The sequence below is a fragment of the Coturnix japonica genome, chromosome 31 (assembly GCF_054131305.1).
Source record: "Coturnix japonica strain WE chromosome 31, WE-NBRP24, whole genome shotgun sequence".
NCBI classification, from domain to species: domain Eukaryota; kingdom Metazoa; phylum Chordata; class Aves; order Galliformes; family Phasianidae; genus Coturnix; species Coturnix japonica.
This window is the reverse complement of record NC_140693.1, coordinates 3238635-3261209: the sequence shown is the minus strand read 5'-3', so window position 1 is coordinate 3261209 and position 22575 is coordinate 3238635. Positions and strand designations below refer to the sequence as shown.

The following is a 22575-nucleotide window of genomic DNA, read 5'->3' as shown; positions in this document are numbered from 1 at the left end:
ATCTCTCTACTTGTTTTCCCCTTTTTTTCCTTTTCCCTTCACTGGGGCCTGGATGCTTCTAGGGACTCTGGAGTTTGTTTTTGGGTCAGAAGCAGTACGAATGCTTCTGGGGAGTTTGGAGTTTGTTGTTGACGCAGAAGTAGTCTGGATGATTCTGGGGAGTTTGGAGTTTGCTGTTGGGTCAGAAGCAGTACGAATGCTTCTGGGGAGTTTGGAGTTTGTTGTTGACGCAGAAGTAGTCTGGATGATTCTGGGGAGTTTGGAGCCTTCCCTGCCCAACGCAGGTTTGGGTGACTTCTCAGGCAGCTTCATTGCACGCCCTGTGCTCCATGAGTCTCCCTGAAGGCCACGCTCCATCAAAGCCACATTCCTTCTGCATTGTCCAGACAGAAGATTATAGCATGAAGGAGAGGGGCCAGCTGGTTTATGAAGCATTGTGGGTCTGATTTTCGAACCCGCAATGTAATCCACGGGACCGGGCTGGAACTTGTCCCTGGCCATCTGTAGTCTGTGGATCGATTTCTTCAAATTGGAAATCTCCTGAAGAAGCTCATCCTGGAAGGGAACAGAGGGTTTATGCTTGGTCTTGTCTTAGAGAGTGCTTCCCACCCTAAATACTGCTGCTTTACGCAGAAGAGGGCAAGCACACTGCTTCAGCCTTGCAATGAGGGCAGAAGAGAACGGCTGCCACAGTGCTCTGCTTGTAAGCAAGCAACTTTCCAGGCTGCCTTCACACCAGCACGCTGTGCTAGCTCAGCTCTGAGCTGAGCTGTCCTTTCCATGCCTCAATGCCTAGACCACCAGCCCGCCCCTCACCTTTTCTGCTTTCCCCATCTCCCTCAGATCCATCAAGTAAAGCCCGTGCCCTCAGTGCCATGCTGCTGACACGTGCCTACCAATACTGGGCTTTGCCTACCTCTTCTCGCCTCTTTGCTTGCTTTTTCTCCAGCTTCAGCCTGGTCAGGTACTGCCTGTACTCGTTGAACTCCTTCAGAGTGCAGACAACCTACAGAAGAGACAATGACAGATGGCTGTAGTGTCAGGCCCCTGCCTGGCAGACTGGAAAGCCCTCCTGAGGAGACCCATGTTGGTCAGCCCAACAGCCAAACTTACGTCGCCATCCTCGGTGACCAAGCCCCGTTTCTTCAGGTTCCGCAGGTTGTTTTTGCGGTTGTGGAACTCCCGCAGATGCGGGTCATGCAGGCTGTTGTACTCTGTGCACAGACTGCGACTGTACGGATCTCTCAGGTCAAACTGAGGAGAAGGCTGGTGGAGCTGGAAGAGATGTGTTGTAGAGTGTGAATGGGGAAGGAGAGAGCAGCAAAGAAACAGAGACACTTCCAAGCTGCTCACACCCACAGGCTGGCCTCTTGCCTCTTTCCCAAACAGTCGTGTCTGGGTTTTCCTAAGTCCTCCAAGAGGGAGAGCAGAGGGTTGCACCCTCCTCCAGGAACGACCCGGTCTCCACATTTCTGTGCCTGATGGGTGCCTGGCCCCAGCATCCCAACACATGGGATTGGCATCCCAACACAAGGCCTCCTTGGCATGGCGGCAACCCCAGGAAACAAGAGCCCTTTTTGACGCTTCCTTACTCCTCTCACCTTTTCCCCCAGCTTTCTCCTGGCGAAAAGGAGCTTGGTGCCGGGCTGCACAGGGATTTTAACCCCAAGTGGAAGGTCCAACAGCCAGCTACCTCCTGCTCCAACTTCCTGTCCTCTGGGTCGGAGCTAGAAAGACAAAGACACGCTTGGACACTCAGACACTCCATTCCCCTCTCCAGCCCACCTCCGCTCCCTTTGGCAGCTCCCTCCCCACTTCTGTAACCGATGCTGGGATGTGCAGAGAGGTGCGATTCCCTGCAAGCCTTCTCCAGCACCAGCATGAGGAGAAGTGTCCCTCAGCCTCTGGAGAGCATCTACAGCCCCAGAGCAGCCCTGCATACCCCAGGCTACTGCACTCAGCCCTCTCTTGATGTAGCAGCGCTCACCTTTCCGCTCTTCCCCGCTCTGCTCAGAAATTCATCTGGATTTCGGAATCCAGCACTGCAACAGCACTCCATGGCTCCTGGTAGGAACTCTCTGAGAGCTGCAACCCTCCGCTACCACCTCTCGCTCCAGCAGCAGCGAACTGAGGCCACCCCAGCCGGAGTTCCAGCCTGCAGCTTTATGTCACGCTCACCCACTGTTGCATCACAATGACATGCAATGACATGCGGCAAGCCTGCAGCTGCATGGAGGCCCTTCTGGGTGCACTCGTGGTAAGCTGCTCCAGCTGGCCCTGCTTTGAGCCAAAAAGGCTTGCTGAGTCCTGAGGCCTGCTGTAGGCTTCCTTGGTTTCTATCACAGGTGATGCTGCACGTGGAACAAATACCTTCTCGGGTTGTCCCAGAGCTTGTTTTATAAGTAAATGACACTGAAACAATGTGGGAGAGCTGGCCTGTTTTTCTGTCCTAGAATCTTAGAATGGTTTGTGTTGGAAGGGACCCTTAAGATCACCTCGTTCCAACCTGCTATAGACAGGGACACCTCGCTGTAGACCAGGTTGCTCACAACACATCCAGCCTGGCCTTGAGTGCTTCCAGGGAGAGGAGGGATGCTGAGGAGGTGGAAATAGTGAACGCCTTTTTTGCTTCTGTCTTTAGTGAAAGGGCTCTCCCTCCGGAATCCCAGGCCCTGGAGGTTAATGAGAGAGTGTGGGGAATGGGAGATTTCCCTTTAGTCAGGGAAGAGGTGGTCTGTGAGTGCCTAGGAAACATTAAGGTCCATAAATCCTTGGGACCTGATGGGGTGCATCCACAGGTGCTGAGGGAGCTGCTGGAGGTCGTTGCTGAGCCGCTCTCTGTAATCTGTCAGAGGTCTTGGAGAACTGGGGAGGTGCCTGAAGACTGGAGGACGGCCAGTGTCACTCCTGTCTTCAAAATGGCAAGAAGGAGGACCCGGGTAATTATAGGCCAGTCAGCCTCACCTCTGTCCCAGGGAAGGTGATGGAACAGCTTGTGCTGGATGCCATCTCCAGACAACTGGGAGAAAAGGAGGTTATCAGGAGTACTCAGCATGGGTTCACCAAGGGGAGGTCGTGCTCGACCAACCTGTAGGCCTTTTATGAAGATGTCACTAGCTGGGTGGACAGGGGGAGAGCGGTAGATGTAGTCTACCTTGATTTCTGTAAGGCTTTTGATGCTGTCCCCCTTGACATCCTTATAACAAAGCTGAGGAAGTATGGGATAGATGAGTGGACGGTGAAGTGGGTCGAGAATTGGCTGACTGGCCGAGTGCAGAGGGTTGTCGTTGGTGGTGCGGAATCTGGCTGGAGGCCTGTAACTAGCGGCGTCCCCCAGGGGTCTGTGCTGGGTCCGGTCTTGTTCAACATCTTCATCAACGACCTTGATGAGGGGATAGTGACCACCCTCAGCAAGTTTGCTGATGACACGAAGTTGGGAGGATTGGCTGACACACCTGAAGGCTGTGCTGCCATTCAGAGAGACCTGGACAGGCTGGAGAGCTGAGCAGTAAGAAACCAGATGAGGTTTAACAAAAGCAAGTGTAGAGTCTTGCACCTAGGGAGAAATAATTGCATGCACCAGTACAGGCTGGGGGAAGAGCTGCTGGAGAGGGGCTCTGCTGAGTGGGACCTGGGCATCCTGGTGGACGACAGATTGACCATGAGCCAGCAGTGTGCCCTTGTGGCCAAAAAGGCCAATGGCATCCTGGGGTGTATTAAAAAGAGCATGGCCAGCGGGTCGAGGGAGGTGATCCTCCTCCTCTACTCTGCCCCGGTGAGGCCTCCTCTGGAGTGCTGTGTCCAGTTCTGGGCTCCCCAGTACAAAAAAGACAGGGATCTCTTGGAAAGAGTCCAGCGGAGGGCCACTAAGATGGTGAAGGGCCTGGAGCATTTCCCCTATGAGGAGAGATTTAGCGAGCTGGGTCTGTTTAGCCTTGAGAAGGGAAGGCTGAGAGGGGATTTGATCCAGGTTTATAAATACCTGAGGTGTGGGTGCCATAGTGGCGTGGCTGGTCTCTTTTCAGTAATGTGTAGGGACAGGACTAGGGGTAATGGGATGAAACTTCAGCATTGGAAGTTCTGCACGAAGATGCGGAAGAACTTCTTTACGGTGAGGGTGACGTAGCACTGGAACAGGCTGCCCAGGGAGGTGGTGGAGTCTCCTTCTGTGGAGATATTCAAGATCCGACTGGACGCCGAGCTGAATATACCAAGGCCAATTGCTATGCCAGGCACATTTATGGCATCAGTGAACAAATAATGCCTTAAAAATTGTAATAGACAGGAGCCATCTATTCTTTTAAAACTAGGTGACCAAAGAAGAACAGTCCCTCTAGAGTCAAGCTGTTAAGAACTAACAGCATCAATCAATATCACATAGATAGATTACTTCCCTGCCCTAAGACCATCTTGTGACCATTTGGTGCTCCTTATTAAGCCCTCTTGATGGCTTTTTTGTCTGAGCCATGTGACATTTTGTGATAGGAGTTACTGCTAGTGTTCCCTTAACCCTACACCAAAGTAGGAGGTATCCATTCTCAGGGAATCATGCAGGCTTCCTCTGTATCTGATGCTCAGAGACAGCCCCAGAACTTTTTAAATCTTAGCTTAGCTCTCATCCAATAATGTTCATCAAACAGTGCAACTTGTCCTTTGGGGATGTCCTTTGTTCTGCATCAACCAGTTCCAACGGAGTCTTCTTGGCTTGTTTTAGATCAGTTTTTCAACAGATAAACCCAGGGTCTTTGAATTACAAAGTGAAATTGCAGAATGCATGATTCTCAACCAAACAGAACAGGAGGTGGGATGCAGGGTGAATACCTGAGCCAACACCACCTGCAAGCAATCCTTCAGTATCTTAGGAATCTCTAGCCATCCCAAATCCAGTGTTGTGCTTGATCTATCATCTCTGCTGAGTTTTTAGCTAGCTGATGGTGAGCATCATGGTAGTGATGGGTGAGCAGTCGGACTAGAGGGTCTTAATCAACCTTAAGGATCCTGTGATCAGAGGAATGTGAATGTGCTGTTAAAGGTCACAAGCGCTGCGCTGCAGCATGAGCATACACAGCGAAAGGCTTTCAGTAGAGCTTCAGTTCATAAATGAGGACTGGGTTATGGAAAATAGGCTCAAGATAGAAACCAGAAAACAGATCTTAACGCCAGGTTCTGTGAATGCAGCCAGCTGAATTTCACAGATATTGAATTTCAATGACAATTTCTTGTGTTATTTTACCCTCCAGCTCCACCCTGAACATGAACATGTCAGTGACAAGCATTACTCCTCCAGGCTTGACCTGACAGTGCTTTACTTGTACTATGAGCTAATGCCAGGAAGAGCAGGAAAAGAGTTTCATCCACGTGCCTTCTCCTTCCTTAGTAAAACCAGTGTGAAACTGCAGCCACGTCAGGCTGAAGGAGACGTCTCAGATGTCCTGCCTGGATGCAGGAGGTCACGTGTCAGAGGATGTCTGGCACGTCAAGTCTCATGGCAGTGCAGTGCATGACAAACTGCAATAACACTTTCCTGTGGGCTCCTTTGGGCACGAGGCCCAGCGGGTGACACACCTCTGGCTGCAGCTCTTCAGAGCCTCCCAGCAGCCACGTGATGCCCATGGGAGAGACACAGCTGACCCGCACAGCAGATGATTTACCAGCTAGCTCTGGTTTACAGCAAGAGAAGATACAAGTGGCGATGCTGAATGGTGAAATACTGCGAGTGTGTGGCATGGGTATAAGATTGGTGAGCCTGAGGATGTTCAAAGTCAGGCTGGACAGGGCTCAGAGCACCTGATGGAGCTGCGGTGCCCCTGTTCATTGCCAGGCAGTCCAACTAGCTGACCCTTAAGGGTCTCTTCCCTATCTATGAGATACACGAAAGCTGATTCTGCAGTAACCAAGCTACCAACAGCAGTTGTTTGTCTTACAGCTTGCCAACACAGGTTTTAAAATAACAGCATTGATTACTCATTTGATAGTCACATTACAGTGCAAAGCACATGGAAACGTCCATCAGCTAATTCAGTTAATTCTGGGGGCAGACCTGCCAGTATGAAATATTATGCTAACATGACTGAGAGAAGAAAAGCAAAATTAAGACTAGCTGACAAGCCTTGGCAGGAAGTTCTGCTCTCCATCAATTTAGTCCCATTATTCAGTTCTGTTTGGAGCTGTCTCCATGTCTCTCTGGAGTTTGTTCTTTGAGAAGAAGCAATTAAGTAAGCTCTCCAATGCCAAAGTGCATACACTACTCTAGGGCTTTGTTGTTTCTCCATGGATCAACAAGGGTGACAAGCCAGCAGAATATGATGAAGAGCCTCATGCATACTCAGTGTGAAAAAAAAAAGGCAATTGTTGCTGGGAAGAAGGTGCATTTGCATTTGTGTCATCTGCAGAGGGTACTGCAGAAATGGAAAGTCTTCCACTGGAGAAAACAAAGGGCTCTCATTTATTGCAATCAAGGCCCAGCGTGTGGATCTCAGAGATCAGACCTACACCCTGCAGCAAAACAGAGACCTGCGTGGGAAAGTTAAGTTTCTCTCTACATCTGTGCAAGAAAAAGCCCACCATGGAATGACAGCTAAGTAAACATCCCTGTGACTCTTCACAGGTCTCTTCTACATTTGGGATCACTGCTACAAAAAGAGCTGTTTACATCATCTCTCGTGGCCACCCTGGGAGAAGAACAGGAAGACTGGGATGCTCTTTTTCCTATCTTTCCCTTGATTTCCTCTATATCTTGGGGACGAATCACAGGACAGAACACAGAAATCAAATGGCTCTACAAAGCAGATTGGCCAGTTCAAGTCTAAACAGCCACTGAAAACACCCCAGATGCTGTCTGACAACAGCTGGACTGTCGGGGAGTCAGGTGAATGCAGTCTGCTGGCCCTGGGCAGGAAGAGGACAGCCCAGACTGTCACATACCTTTCACTGAAAGCTGATAGAGCATTTTATCCCCCTCACAGATGCACTGATAACTTGCAGCATCATCCATGGAGACGCTGTGAATTTTCAGGGTGTGTTTCTTCCCCACAATGTGCAGTTCCTATTTTTCACTGGCCTTGAGCTCCTTCCCATCCTTCATCCACTCCACAGTAGCACCTGTGTCTGAAAGCTCAGCCTGCAGTTTGGCTTCCTCACGCAGCGGAGCAGAGATCTTTTCTACATCTTTGCTCTTCTTGGTAAATCTCACTGCAGCACCTGTCAGGAGCAAAGGCCTCGTTATTTCAATTTATATCAGGCTAACGTGGTCAATGTTTGCTGCAAGATCTCTGAAAAAGTATCACCTTCTGTTCCTGCACTCATAACTGGGTCAGTGCTGAGCAATTCAAGATATTTAATTTGTTCTTCTTGCCGGATTTACTAAGTAAAAATCAACCAAACATCTCCTTCTACTGATTAATAATGCTCTAAACATGCTTCTGCGGAGGTTTCCACCCAATGACAAACAGCTCCTCCCATAATGAATCTTTATTTGTTTTATTTTGTCATGCAAAGCTGATTGATAGTGATATTATTGGAATGATTGCTCCCCTACTTCTAAACTATTCCAGTGCAATCAGAAAGGCTGTCTGAACCTGGAGCTGAAAGTACTGCTCTATGGTGATGCAGTGGTAAACCTGGTGACTGAATGCACTGGCCAAGAGCTGTGAACTGCAGACATTCATCAGCTGGCATGGAGCAATCTGGTTCAGATACCAAGCAGCTGGGTAGATTGGCTTACCCTACACTCAGTGCTATCATGTTTAGGTCATTACCAGGACTCACGTCAGTCCATGGGATGCAATTTCAGGTATTTGGTACAGTCAGTGAATGCCTGCAGCCCCAGTTCTAATCATCAGATCACAGCAACTATGCCTTGACTGTAAGAGGAAAGGAGAAGGATCAAAGCAAATACCTCTCACTCTCATCTTGGTGCTGACATCAACATTTTTGGCAACAAATTTCACTTCTGCTCCATCCTCGTTCTTGGTGACGTTCTTTATGATTAGGCTGTGAGTAGTTTGGGTTCTCTTGATGATCCAGGTCTCGCTTTCCTGTAAGACTTTACCACTGAGGTACCAAGTGCCGCAACACGTTGTTGTAAGGTCAATAGTAAACATGGCATCCCCTCCAGGTACAGCTTCACCAGTTGTTAGGGGGGATTTCACAACCAGGACTGGTTCTGAGGAAGAACAACATGTATGTCTTAATGCTCTTTAGATGCAAGTCTGGTATCTCATTTAGAGATGGAAGATTAAATCATAGGGACATTTCTACTTCTCCCTTTGCATGAGTGCTGGAAGAAGCACTTCTATGCTTAAGATCTGTTACAGATCTTGCACATATGAGATATCAAAAGATAAGGATATTCATGTCCCTGTCACAGAAACATAACTTGTATCACTTTAGTGGTAGCTGGAGGTTGATAGGAGATAGGAGAACTAGGAATAAGGGAAAGCCTTTGGTGTGTTAATGCACTGCTTTCCTTAAAGTCAAAGGAAGCATCTTTAGGGAACCAACACAGCTTCTCAGCACACACTGACCCATTTCCACTGGGGTTTTTGTGCTTACCAAGGTGCACGCTCCCTGGGAATTCCAGAGACGGGCTCTGTCCATGCGCATTGACTGCAGACACTCGGAACTGATCATCAGCCTCTTCAGACAGATTGCTCACCGTGAACTCTGGGACGGGGACATGAGACTCGTGGCACCTCACCCAGGTGAAGCCAGTTAGTTTCTTGCATTCCACGACGTAGCCATTGATTGGAATGGGGCGGTGCATCTTCGGAGGGGTCCATGCCAGCATCACTGAGGTTTCTGTTTTATTTTCCACCACGGGGTCAGCTGGGGGCTGGGTGGGAGGTTTTCTGGGAGCTGAACAGAAATAAATACAGAAATATTAGCATAAGGTCATGTAGGCTGGAAAAGACCTTCAAGATCAGCAGACTCAACTTTCAGCATGACCTACTGAGTCCCACCATTAACTACTGTGCTACCTGAGGACATACATGACAAGCTTATTCCTGCAGGTATTTGCATAGTGAATATATTGACCCTCTGGTTGCTTTGGAACATTTTAGAGGTTAAAATCCCATCAGACTTTTTCACTGTGTGCAGCCACTGATACAGGCAGGAGGCTGGGAATTACCTGATGGGCTCTAGTTACAGACTACTGACACAGTCAAGGATTGATTTCATTTCATTTTGGCCATCAGAAAGTTTGGTGTCTGGTTTAAGTCACCCAATTATAATTTAAGACTCCAAATATAATCATATGGAGAACAGTGCATTTAGGAGAACTCATCTCATCTTAATAAACCTGAGTGAAATCACAGAATCATAGGATCATGGGAGGGCTTGGGTTGGAAGAAACCTTCAAGATCATTAAGTGCTAGATGCCAAAGGTCCCACTAACATAGCATGAAGCCGAAAGCTAGGTGCTGGAATCAGATCTCCTGACCTTACCATCAGAAACTGAGATATCATATTTTGCTCAGAGGTGCCTGCTTGTAGGAGGGACAGCTTCCGAGCTTTTTCTGCTCCAGGAAACAGCTCGAGCTTCAGAATTTAAACAGCAGTCAGAAATTAAACTGAGCTTTGTCACCTCCATCAAATAGAAGGAGTGGTTGGGTGGTACAGCTTTCCAAATCACATAGAAACTGTCACAACAATCAGATGCCTACCTTTTCTTTTTTAACTTGTTAATACATAGAGCTTAATAGCATCAGAATGCCCCAAGCACTTCAGATAACAGGACAGCTGTAAACCCTTCTTTAAGGATTCCTTTGTTTAATCACTGAGTAACTGTAATTCAGTGGTGCTGGTGGGAGAAGTGAAGTCTTAATCTTCCCAGATGGAGAGTAGAGTTGATGTTCACATGCAGACTGGTGCTGCAGCACAGCCAGAAACCACTCATCTGGGAAACACAGCACCAAGAAAATAATGTGAATAGCTTCATAAAATCAGGCAGCTTCACCCAAATTTCATGGCAGGTCCATTATTCTTCCTATTTTCAGGAAGAAATGTTTTCCCTGTTTCTTGTAGTTTTATTTTCTCTTCCTTTCCAGCAAGCAGCTTTGTAGCTTACAAATTGTTTTCTAATCACCTCCTGGTGTGGACAAATCACACAGGTTTGACTCCATGTTTTACATGGTTAGCATTTTATATTTGTTCCAGTATGGAACTGTACAGTCATAGAATGGCCTGGGTTGAAAAGGATCTCAAAGATCACAGAATCACACAGAATCACAGAATCCTTCTGCAAAAGAAAACACAAAAGCTACAGGGACTTGGAACTACTTTGTATATCGAGATCAGAAGGAACTGAGAAGTTTTCAAGTACAAAGAACTTACTTTTCCAGATTGCCTTTTCCAGACTGCTGTTCCAGCAGTGACAACAAGCGCAGGCAGCCCAGAGGACATGGCTGACATTGATGATCGGCTGGCATGGATCAGCGAGGATGAGTTTGGGCACAGCACAGCTGGCAAGGGATGCTGGGGTGGCTGCAGCAAGACAAGAGCTCCTCCAGCCTGAAGATCTCCATCACCAGAAGAAAAAGGACAGGGTGAAAGTAAGGAAGACGCGCAGACGAGAAGAGCAGAAAGGGAGATGAGGAGGGAACTTGGTGCGGTGGCAATTCTGGGGGAGAAATTGTACTCTGATAATGTTACACTCTGAAATTCAGTGTTGCAATTTGGAGGAAGGAATTATTGGGGTGGGAATCTGGGGGGCCGTTGTAATACCAGAAGAATTTTACAGAGCAGCAGCCATGCATCAAGAGAAGGGCTTCACAGAGCAGCAGCTGTGGAGGGAGAAACAGCATGAGAACCAAGGACACCTCTAGGAAAAGAATGAGTAGCTCGGGGCTTTCAACGGGGGTTTTAGGGTTGTTATTGCGGTAGCTTTCCTCCAATTGGTGTCTGTGGTTTTTAAATGCCCTCGTCTGTCTGCTATAAAAGCATGGCTTTTCGGGCAGTCGATGGACGCAGCCATATTTAACCATACTGCTGTCTGGCTGTTTGTCCTAGCGCGCTGACCTTTTGCCTTCAGGTTCGCCAACTACTGTCTCAGGAACCAGAGTTATTAGGCATTATCCAGGTTATCTTGTGCTTCTACTATGTTAATAGATTGGATGTGAATCCAATGGGGTCTGATGTTACAAATGGTGCTGGAATCTGCGGCAATAATCATTGAATGTATTAGTAATGCTCGGTTATGATGCTATTACCTCTCTTATATCCAACTAATTTGGATTTTTCAAATATGACCACGCATCACTTGAGAGGAAGGCACACGCTCATAGAACTGAATGGGGGAGTTGATTTCATTTTCCAAGCAGGTGTTCCACTTGGGCTCTGTATCACGCACTGGCCATGCGGATATGGAGTACAACTGGAAGAAATCCCTCAGACCCTGAATGCAGGAGAGAATGTGTGGTGGGTGAGAGAGGAAAGGTGCACTTTGAAGCAGGGGACGCCCTGCTGGCACTGCCTGCCGCATCCACCACCAACACGGTTTGCTCTTTATCCTGCTCCACAGCTGCTGCTCTGTCAAGTCCTTCTCTTGATCCATGGCTGCTGCCATTCTTCTTGGATTACAACAGGGGGCTGGGAGGTTTTTGGCAGAGGGAGGGAAGTTGATTGGGGGTGGGAGTTTGAGGGGGTGGGATCAGAACGGATTGTTAGGATGGGAAATGGTTGGGAATACTGTCATTTCTTGACTGTTTGCTACGTTCAATGATTACATGTCTTTGCCATATTTCTGCCTGCCTGCGGCCGTTCCTTCAGTTACAAAGCCCACCTCCCCAGGCCCCCGGGCCCACCTTCAGGGCAATGTGAAAGGGCAGCAGAAAGGGCAGTGTCCCAGATCTGCCACCACCATTGGACCCATCCCTCCCCTCCTCAGTCAGTTCTGCGTGGGAATGGAGGGATGAGAAAGGGGGATGGACGGGGATTCTGGGAGAGCTGAGTGGCTCAGCCTGGAGTGGAGGAGGCTCACTGCCATCCCAGACACAGCCATCAGTCCCCAGGTGCAGAGAGGACTGAGCCAGGCTGCACCCTGCAGCACCCAGCAGCAGGATCCCAGTCTGAGGCCTGCCTAGGTCGTGTGGCTGCGCTGCAGGCTGAGCTATGGAGAAAGCCCCACTTGGAGATTTCTTCGCTCCCTGAATGTTCCCCCCTTTCTCCATCTTGCTCTGCTCCATCCCCAGCCGCAGCCCGGCGTCCCCGACATGTTGCTGTGCTTGCCGAGCTGGACTTGGCCCTTGACCTGTACAGGCCCCTGTCCCCACCTGTCGGATATCCACCTTGCCTTCTCACCCCTCTCTCTAGATCCAGTTCATGCCCCATCTATCTCACCTCCATGTCCCACCTACGTCCTCTCTACGTCTTTTGGTCTCCCCCAAACCACCCTCACGGTGCCTTACCTCCTGGCAGGCTCAGGGAAGGAGCACCCGGTGCCCTGAGCCCACAGGCCCAGCCCTGCACAGCACTGCACACAGCACTGTCATGGCGGCGCCCGGTGCTGCCGCACAGCATCCTGGGAGTGGTAGTTCCTGCGGGGCCTGCAGCTCCCAGCAGGCCCTGCAGCTCCCAGCAGGCCCGGGCGAGGGCAGAGGGGAGCAGTGCTGTCAGCCGGGAGCTCGCCCAGAGAGCCCGATGTTCGGAGCACTTCACACCAGGAACTTTGGACTCGGCTGCTTCTGTCCACAACGTCCCTGAGCTGCTCAGGAAGCACAACTGTCTCACCCTCTGAGAGCTGGGCTGTGCAAAGGAGGCTGCAGTTGCAGGCTCAGCTCTGCCCTGTTCCAGCAATGCACTTCCTTACAACTGGAGCACTGTCACGCTTGCTTCTTGCTTCAACGGAGCAATCGCCCACCGCTTTGCACACCTCTGTGCTCGTGCAAATGGCCACCACCCCATCCCTGCACACACACACACACACACACACATGTACCACTCCATCCCTGCACACACACACACACACACACACACACACACACACACGTACCACCCCATCCCTGCACACACACACACACACACACACACACACACGTACCACCCCATCCCTGCACACACACACACACACACACACACACACGTACCACCCCATCCCTGCACACACACACACACACACACACACACACACGTACCACCCCATCCCTGCACACACACACACACACACACACACACACGTGCCACCCCATCCCTGCACACACACACACACACACACACACACGTACCACCCCATCCCTGCACACACACACACACACACACACAGATGTACCACCCCATCCCTGCACACACACACACACACACACACACACACACACGTACCACCCCATCCCTGCACACACACACACACACACACACACACACACACGTACCACCCCATCCCTGCACACACACACACACACACACACACACACGTACCACCCCATCCCTGCACACACACACACACGTACCACCTCATCCCTGCACACACACACACACACACACACACACATGTACCACCCCATCCCTGCACACACACACACACGTACCACCTCATCCCTGCACACACACACACACACACGCACACGGACCACCTCGTCCTTGCACACCCTCCCACATGCGTGCACAAATCTCTGCAGTGCATGGACACACCCGTGCACACCCACATGTGCAACCCCAGCACTGTCCACAGCTCCGTGCACGCTCATTTGTGCATGAAGACGTGCACAGCGTTGGTCACAGCCATGTGCATACACACAAGTGTGCAAGAAACACAGCACACCTGCAAGCACCTTTTTGCACACATGAATGTGCAGCGCACACCCTGACATTCAGCCCCATCCTTGCACACATACACGTGAAAGAACATCCCTTCACACACTGCTTAGGCACGTGCATCCACATGCTTGCAGACGCTCTGCACATCCACATGCAAATACCATCCAGGAACACTTTTGCGTCTTCACACATGTACAACCCCACCCCTTTGCACACCCCTCTGCTCATACCAATGTGCACAACCCCATCCTTGCACTCCATGCACGTGCATGCACACACATTTCCCACCCATCCTGCACACACTCACACTTGCACTCACACACTTTTGCTACCCCACTTCTCCGCACACTCCTGTGTACACGCACTTCTGCAGCTGCTTTTCCCATCCAGCAGCTGGCAATGCTCCAACCTGAGGGGTGCCTGGCTGTGAGAGGAACGTCTCAGTGGAAGCGTGGCTGTTCCTCCCCTCTGACAGGGCAGATGGTGTTGGATAGAAGAGGAAAGCAGAATGTGCCCACACTTTCTTTGTGGCTCCTAGTTCCTGTCTTATGGTGGGAAACGAGCTGAGCCTCTCTGCCTCTCTATGATGCTCAGCTCTGTACCTCTGCCATCATCTCTATACACAGATGTTTCTTGATGCAATGCTCCACACAATGAGCCTGCAGATCCCAAAGGAATCCTTGGCTGCTCTCCCCCACATGGAGGTTGCAGGGTGCTGGGCCTCCTGCCTGTACTTCCTTCCTGGCGTCATTTGCAAGACCCTGTATGTAAAAGGGATATCGAAAGTTTTCCTTCACCAGACACCAGCCGTACCAGCACCTCAGTGTACCGAGGTACCACTGGGACAAGGACAAATAGGCTGTGTAAACTCCCCACTCACTAGTGGAGAAGTCAGACGTTTTATAAAGGAATTGAAATCCTCGACTGAAGATCCTATAAGAGAAGCAGAACAATTAGATCAATTTCTGGGGCCAAATTTGTACTCGTGGATGGAAATGATGTCTATTATGGATATGTTGTTTACTGGAGAAGAAAGAGGCATGATTAGGCGAGCAACTACACAAGAGTGGGAAAATAATAACCCTCCTGGGCGTCCTGGAGTGCAAAAATAGCCAGTGGCAGACCCCAGCTGGGATAGTAATAATGCACAACATTGGCAAAATATCGGTGAGACATAATAATGGCTGGGATTAGGGAGGCAGTACCCAAGTCCCCGAATCTTACCTAGGCATTTGGGATTCAGCAGGATAGGGAAGAACCCCCCAGTGATTTTCTGGAAAGGCTTAGAGATAAAATGAGAAAATACTCGGGAATGAATCCTGAGGATCCTATAGCCCAAGGGCTTCTAAAAGTTAACTCTGTAACCAAGGCGCAGCCAGATGTGCAAAAGAGGCTTCAGAAGACAGAAGGATGGAGTAAGAGGTCTCTGGAGGAGATCTTACGAGAGGCTCAGAGCGTGTATGTTAGAAGGGGAGATGAGAAGGAAAAACAAAAGGCAAAGTTAATGGTTTCCATGGCAGAACAGGTGGTGAAACAAAGAATGGGTAATAGGGAAAAGAAAATTGGAGGAAGGTCGTGCCCTGGAGGGAGGCAGGGAGAAGGAAGATCCCAAGGATATCCAGTGAGGCCCCAGTTGCAACCAAGTGTAGGGAAATGCTTCTGGTGTGGTCAGCCAGGACACATAAAGAAAAACTGCCCAGAACGGAAGAGAGAGGAAAAGTTACCAGCTGCTTTGAATTCAGAATAGGGGGGTCCGGGGCTTTCAAAACTGTGGTCCCACCAGGAGCCCCTGGTAAATATAAAAGTGGAACCTGAGGGGGAAGAATTTGTGTTTTTACAGGGCCAGCTTGTTCATCGCTGGCCCATAAGGTGTCAGGACTCAAATTAAGAAATGAGACCTTAAAGATAAATGGGGTAGAGGGAACTGGGATGAAAGTATCGAGTTGAAACTGGGGTTTAAAGCAATCACAGGACAATTATTCTACGTACCTGATGCAGGGACTAACTTGCTGGGGAGACATTTCATGATGAAACCAGGAATACAAACAACAACGTGTCAAGATGGAATTACTGTATCAATAAATGTATTAACTGAGGCAGATGAGAGAGGGATAGACCCTGTGGTTTGGGTCAAAGAAAGAAATAGAGGGGGATTAAAAATAACCCCTTTGAAAATAAAAATGCAAGAAAAATATGACGTCATAAGACAGAGACAATATCCACATCCATTTGAGGGACGTATTGGCCTTAAACCTTTAATACAGTGATTACTAAGGGATGGGTTGCTGGAACATGGCTGTCACCTTTCAATACCCCCATTTTGCCACTTAAAAAAAAAACGATGGTTCCTACTGATTAGTGCAAGATTTGAGAAAAATTAATGACATAGTACAAAATATAGTGGCTCCAAACCCATATACCTTGATGAACAAAATCCCAAATGGGAACAGGCGGTTCAGTGTTATAGATCGAAAGGATGCCCTTTTGGTCTTGTCCATTGGATCTGAAAGCAGAGACATATTTGCCTTTGAGTGGGAAGATCCTGAGCGTGGGCGGAAACAACAGTATTGGTGGACAGTTCTAGCCCAGGGGTTCACAGAGTCACCCAATTGGTTCCCAAAAGGAACTAAGAAAAGAATTAAAACAAGGCCAAATTACAGCCCCAGTCCTAGCTCTTCCTGCCTTGAAGCCCTTCCAGCTTTTTGTTACTGTAGATCGAGGGGCAGCACTGGGAGTGCTAACCCAGGAATGGGGACATAAGCGTCAACCAGCGGCATACCTATCTAAATTGATAGATCCAGTATCACAAGGGTGGCCAGAGTACATCCAAGCCGTAGCAGCAACCGCCCTTTGGGTAGAAGAGAGCAGAAAATTGACCTTTGGAAGGCAATTGGTAGTCACAGCCCCAGACCAGGTTAGAACTATTCTAACTCAAAAACTCATCCTCGCGCTCCCCAGCTGCATGCATACATGCACCACCATTCTTGCACTCCCTGCCTGCACACACACACACACACACACACACGTACCACCCCGTCCCTGCACACACACACACACACACACACACACACACACACACACACGTACCACCTCGTCCTTGCACACCCTCCCACATGCATGCACAAATCTCTGCAGTGCATGGACACACCTGTGCACACCCACGTGTGTGCAGGCCCAGCACTGCCCACAGCTCTGTGCACGCTCATTTGTGCATGAAGAGGAACGTCTCAGTGGAAGCGTGGCTGTTCCTCCCCTCTGACGGGGCTGGTGTGGGACAGAAGAGGAAAGCAGAATGCGGCCACATTTTCCTCGTGGCTCCTAGTTCCTGTCTCACCATGGGAAACAAGATGAGCAACTCTCCCTCTCTGTGATGCTTAGCTCTGTACCTCTGCCATCATCTCTATACTCAGATGCTCCTGCATGTATTGCTGCACACAGTGAACCTGCAGGTCCCAAAGGAATCCTTGGCTGCTCTCCCTCACCTGGAGGTTGCAGGGTGCTGGGCCTCCTGCCTGTACCTCCTTCCAGGTGTCATTTGCCAGACCCTGTATGTCCAGCTGGTTGGAACTGCAGTCAGCTAACACAAACAAGGTGTATGAAAGTAGTCTTTCCGTTCCCCAGGCATTCATCTTTATAAAAACATGTTGTGCTGTGAAGCACTGCAGGAAGCAACTCAACTGTGCAACAAATACTTGGAGCCTTGTTTCATCCCTCCCTAACCTCACTGAAAGGCTGACTGACACCTGCTTGCCAGCGGTGACTGTGGGTCTTCCCTCAGAGTCCAGAGCACATTAATCTCTTCTGAAACTCACACTCATTCGTGTTTCTTTTGTAGTTGCTGTTGCATTCATCAGGAAGGAAATGCACTGCGCTTATTCTGGTGCATGTGCAGGCTCACTCTGCAGTGCCCAAGATGCCTTCATGAGGAGGAAAGGCAGCAAAGCCCTCTGCCAGCAGGGCCATGGAATCGTATGTCTACGGCATCACATCTCGGCAGAGCACTCACTGCGCCTGCTCCTCCCTGCTGAAATACACGGCCACCTCCACAAAGCTCGAGTCTCCTGCAAGCAAGCAAGAAACTCCAGTGCCAGTGGCTTTTCTGTCCCCGGCACACAAATGCTGGCTGAGAGCATCTCGCTGTCTCCCTGCGCTCCCATCTCTTGTCCCTTGCCTTCTCCAAAACCTTCCCTGGAGAACCAGGCTGATCAAGTCCATGCTCATCAGCAGCTCCCACAGGTACTGTTCCAGCTCTTGCTGTCTTTTTGGCCTTCTCATCCACCGGCATCCCTCTGTCTGAGTCTCACCAGCTTTGTCACCAGAAGAGATTTCAACACTCGAGAATGAAGAACGCACATCTGGCTCCAAGGAATGTAACTCTCCTGTCTCCCAGAGATCCACGCCCTCTGTGTGCCATCTCACCTGGTCGTGAGCATCCCTCACAGCCAGCCAGAAAAGCAAGCAGAGGCTGAGACCAAGGAACCCCTCCCTGATGTGCAGCTCTCTGACAGTTTCTCTTTACACAGAGTGCTGGCGGCAGCCGCGTGCATTATCACACGCACTTGTATGGGCAGTTGGTGTCTAGACGTGAAGGAGACTTGCTAAGTGCTCTGCTGACATGTAGGGACAGAAAGAAAATTTCAAGGGGGAGCTGGAACATGTACATAAAGGATGTACGGACCTACAGTTAAGGATGTGGATTTGCATCTGAGTCCATGCCTGCAGACGATGCAAGCGCTATGCATTGTCACCCAGTGGAAATGATCAAACAGCTGCTTTGGGACAGACTGTCTGTAGGGCTCAGGAAGTGCGGCCTTCCAAGGTGCTTAAGGTGTCCCAAAGAACAGAGGCAAGCAGTGATGATTCCTTTCTCTCTTCATTCTAATACTTGTAGGTAGAGCGCTTGAGAAAGACTTTGGAGGCTTTCCTCAGCCTCTACCTTTCCTTGTACCTTTACAAAAGCAGACTGTCTAAAAACAAGAAGACTGGACACACTTTTTCGGTTTGGTTATTTTTATTAGTATTTTTTTAATATTATAATATATATAATATAATATTATTTATCATTGTATTTATTATATTATATATATTATGTATATAATGTATATTATGTATATTATAATATATATATTATATAATCATATGATATATATATAATATATAAATAACATATAATATATAAATTTTTTAAAATTGTTTTGGTGTTTTTGGTGTTTTTTGTTGTTTTTTGTTGTTTTATTAAAGTCCAATGTAATAAATTCTCAGTCTTACAAGGGATGAATTTTTAAGGCCTTCCTGCTGATGGACCACACTCCACTTGAACATCAAGTGGAGCATGAGGTAGCCTTCATCCAGAAAGGTGGAATCTTGATGGGATGTTGCTGTCTTATGGAGAGGAATCTTGGCGTCCCACAGGCTGAGCCAACACACGGACACAGATTTCTGGATGGTGACCACTTTCTGCCCCTGCTCCTGCTGCCTGGTCTCTCTTCATCATCGGTATCCAGCAGGAGATCACGAAGCCCTGGAGGCACGGTGGTATCCAGGTCATCATCTGAAACTTCTTCCACCAGATTGGAAGGGACCAGTCCTCTTGTGCCGTCCGTCAGCTCTCCCAGAAACCAGCCATCCTCATCCATGTCTCCACAGATGTAAACGTATTGTCCAGCTGTCAGTGGAAGCTCGTTTTCTGGGTCCTCATTAGGGCCCTCATAAGGATTTTGTAGCTGTGACGAGCTAAGAATCTTCGTTTTGGTGGTGATGGTCTGCGAAAATGTAGATGCAGACTGCCACTGGCCACTCTTTTGACTCCCCCGGCTTTTCCTGGGGATTGGGGCATTCCTGTTTGGGATTTCTGTGTGGCCTCAGCTTTTTCCCCATCTCCTGGAGCTGTGTGCATTTTTCCTCCAGATGCTTGCTGAGTGCTCCAAGCTTGATGTCAGCCTGCTGGAGGTCTCTCAGCAGGTGGTTCTGGGCCTTCAGGGCCTGGCAGTGACTCTCCAGGTTGCTCAGGGCTTGTTGGAGGTAGCTGCACTGCTCCAGCAGCTTGCTGCTTGTGCTGCCTGGGAACCCCGGGTCTTCCTTGGCCATCTCATTCTCCTTTTCCAGATGCTGTCCCTGCAGCTGGTTGATGTCCTCTGCCTTCTCTGTGGCCTCTTTGGATGTGGAAGAGGCCTCCTTGAGCTGCTGGACTATTTCCAGCAGCTGCTGGGTACGGAGGCAGAGCGTACGCATCTTGTCCTTGAGCCACTCCACCTCCTCCCACATCTGCTGAGAGCTTCTGCTCTTCTCTTCAAGGAGGCTGCACCGTCTCTGCAGCTCCTTCAGCTTACTCAGCAGATGGGTGTTCTGCTCCTGCTGCTCCCTGCGCTCAGGTGGGCAGGCCTCTTGTTGCTCTGTAGCCTGAACACCCACCTCTGCTACAGCCCGATGGCAGGCCCTGGCCCTGTTGAAGAAGACGCGTGGCTGCCCCTCCACGTGCTCCAGGATGTACTGCAGGAAGCGTCTTCTCTGCTCCTGCAGCTCACACTGGAGGCGCTTGCTCTCCACGGCCTGCTCTGCACGGGACTTCCAGCAGAGCTACCGCTGGACTTCCTGCTGCATTCTGCGGTCCGCTCTGCTGCTGTCGCACCTCAGCAGCGCCTCCACCAGTTGCCGCTGCAGTTGCCATGCCTGGCGGATGGTGTCGTTGCGCCGCTTCTGCAGCAGCTCCTGCATCTGGCGCAGCTGGGCCTCCTTCTCCTGCAGCAGTTGGCAGATCTCTGCTTGCCACTGCCTCAGGCTCTGCTCCTGCAGGCGCTGCAGCTTTGACACCCGCACCCGCTCCCACTTGGAGCGCAGTTTGTCGGCCAGCAGCTGCCGCTCCCGCTCTGCCGCCTCCTGCCGCTCACGTCTCTCAGCAGCGCAGCGGCGCTGCAGCTCCTGGGAGCGGAGCCGCTCGCCCTCCAGCTGGGCCTGCAGTGCCTTCAGCTCCTGCCTCTTCTCCTCCCGCTGCGCAGGGCAGGTGGGGGGCTGTGCCGGGCCCCGGCGGGGAGAGGGCCGGCTGCCCGGGAGCTCCAGGTCTTCCTTGGCTGTCTCTGGCACCTAGAACCAGAAAATCATAGAATAACAGAATGGTTTGTGTAGGAAGACTCTCCCGTTCCAAGCCCATGCCAAGGGCAGGGACAACTTCCACTAGGTCAGGTTGCCCAAAGGTGCGTCCAGCCTGGCCTGGGGCACTGCCAGGCGTGTGGCAACCACAGCCTCTCTGGGCAGCCTGTGCCAGCGCCTCTGCCCCCTCATGGTGTCCTGTCTTCTTATATCTCATCCAGATCTCCCCTCTTCTACTTTCAGGGCATTGTCCTTTGTTGTATCACTACCCTCCCTTACAACCAGTACATCTCCAGCTTTCCCCAGTTCTCCTTCAGGCACTGGAGGGCCGCTCTGTGGTTTCTCCAGAGCCTCCCCTCCCCAGGCTGAACAATCCCCACTCTCTCAGTGTGTCATCTTACCTGGACATGAGCATCCTTCACGGCAAGTCGACTGGAGCCCTGCTCTGCACGGTGGCGGCGCAGAGCTCCCTCTTTTTCCTGGGAGCAGGACATTGCGTTACGGAGCACATCTGCCCAGCTCCCCACGATGTAATAGGTGAAGAGCCTCCTCTCCAGCTCCAGCTGACGCTGGAGGTGGCGGATGCAGGCAGGCTGCTCACCATCCGTCTCCCAGCGCAGCTTGCTGAGGACGTCCTGCAGCTGGGCATGGGCCGCCTCGCTGCTGGGGGGGTTCCTCAGCACCTTGGCCAGCTGCTGCTGCAGCTCCCGAGCCTGGCGCAGGGCTGCATCGCAATCACGCTGCAGCAGCTCCTTTGTCGCGCGCAGCTCGGCCTCCTTCCAGAGCAGCAGCTGCCGGGTCCCTGTCACCCGCTGCCGCTGCACCCACTCCTTCAGCTGCTGCTCTTCCTGGGCCTGCTGCTTCTCCCAGGCACAGCGCAGTTGGTCAGTCAGCAGCTGCCGCTCCCGCTCTGCCGCCTTCTGCAGTTCACATCTCTCGGCAGCCCAGCGGCGCTGCAGATCCTGGCAGTGGAGCCACTCGCCCTCCAGCTGGGCCTGCAGCACCTCCAGCTCCCAGCTGTTCTCCTCCTGCTGCACAGGATGAACGCACATAGTGGTGCAGATGAAGAGGTATTGTACAAGCCATTCACTGTGCAGGCTATATTCATCTCTATAGCCGAACCATGCCAAGTCAGTGAAAGAAGTAACTTGCTGGATTCTAAAATAGTTTTGCTTGAGAACGGTGCTGTTGCCAACTCTACTTGTTACAAAATGAACTACACCAGAGAGAGAAGGAAAGGGCAGCAAAGTTTTATATTTCTTTAGGCAGATCTGACTTCAGCTAACCCAGCACGAGGTACGATCCCAACAACTGAACAATGCAGGGCAGCAGCTGCTTTGAAAGTTGCTTTACCAATCTGCCGATTACTTTTTACGTCTAATTGCAGTCTTTATCTTCCGACCGGGAACTGAAGATCCGGAGGCAGAGAAAATATTTTTTCCATTAGTCCTATGAATAGAAACCGGTAGCACAGAGTTAGGACAACGCAGAGTTAGCGCAACGACACATCATCAGTAGGGTAAAACTAACCTGTCTCACGACGGTCTAAACCCAGCTGACGTTCCCTACTGTTAGCTGACAGTTCAGTAGCAGCACTGAGCAGATATTCCAGAACAACTGTTTTATCATCTGGCTGCTCACTGCTCAGCAGCTGGCAACAGACAACGTATGATGAACGGGAAGAGAGTTCCAGAAACCAAAAGCAATGAAATCTCTCTCATTCAGCAGGTAAGCAGC

General features: G+C 50.4%; 3 protein-coding genes and 1 long non-coding RNA gene across 4 annotated transcripts in view; all 4 read right to left on the bottom strand.

Annotated features, from left to right (window-relative positions):
- Nucleotides 1-990: 990 nt before the first annotated feature.
- Nucleotides 991-3169, bottom strand: LOC146755632 (fibrous sheath-interacting protein 2-like). The gene is made up of 3 exons (XM_085525343.1): nucleotides 1988-3169; nucleotides 1602-1727; nucleotides 991-1275 (listed from the first exon to the last, which is right to left on the bottom strand). Exons 1-3 carry the CDS (start codon nucleotides 2057-2059, stop codon nucleotides 991-993), a joined length of 483 nt encoding a protein of 160 aa, XP_085381469.1. The 5' UTR covers nucleotides 2060-3169.
- Nucleotides 3170-8559: 5390 nt separating this feature from the next.
- Nucleotides 8560-12505, bottom strand: LOC146755631 (uncharacterized). Its single transcript, XR_014937953.1, has 3 exons — nucleotides 12408-12505; nucleotides 10336-10520; nucleotides 8560-8856 (listed from the first exon to the last, which is right to left on the bottom strand). It is a non-coding gene; the product is annotated as an uncharacterized LOC146755631 (long non-coding RNA).
- A 7758-nt stretch (nucleotides 12506-20263) lies between these two features.
- On the bottom strand, nucleotides 20264-21996 carry LOC146755630 (uncharacterized). The gene is made up of 2 exons (XM_085525410.1): nucleotides 21240-21996; nucleotides 20264-20832 (listed from the first exon to the last, which is right to left on the bottom strand). The coding sequence occupies exons 1-2, from the start codon at nucleotides 21888-21890 to the stop codon at nucleotides 20329-20331; spliced, it is 1155 nt and encodes a 384-aa protein (XP_085381536.1). The 5' UTR covers nucleotides 21891-21996; the 3' UTR covers nucleotides 20264-20328.
- A 76-nt stretch (nucleotides 21997-22072) lies between these two features.
- The window catches only part of LOC146755629 (uncharacterized), a 30031-nt gene continuing 29528 nt past the window's right edge, over nucleotides 22073-22575 (bottom strand). The window contains exon 17 of the mRNA XM_085525342.1: nucleotides 22073-22287. Coding sequence (XP_085381468.1) covers nucleotides 22203-22287 — 85 coding nt within the window. The 3' untranslated portion in view covers nucleotides 22073-22202. The remainder of the gene's footprint in view (nucleotides 22288-22575) is intronic.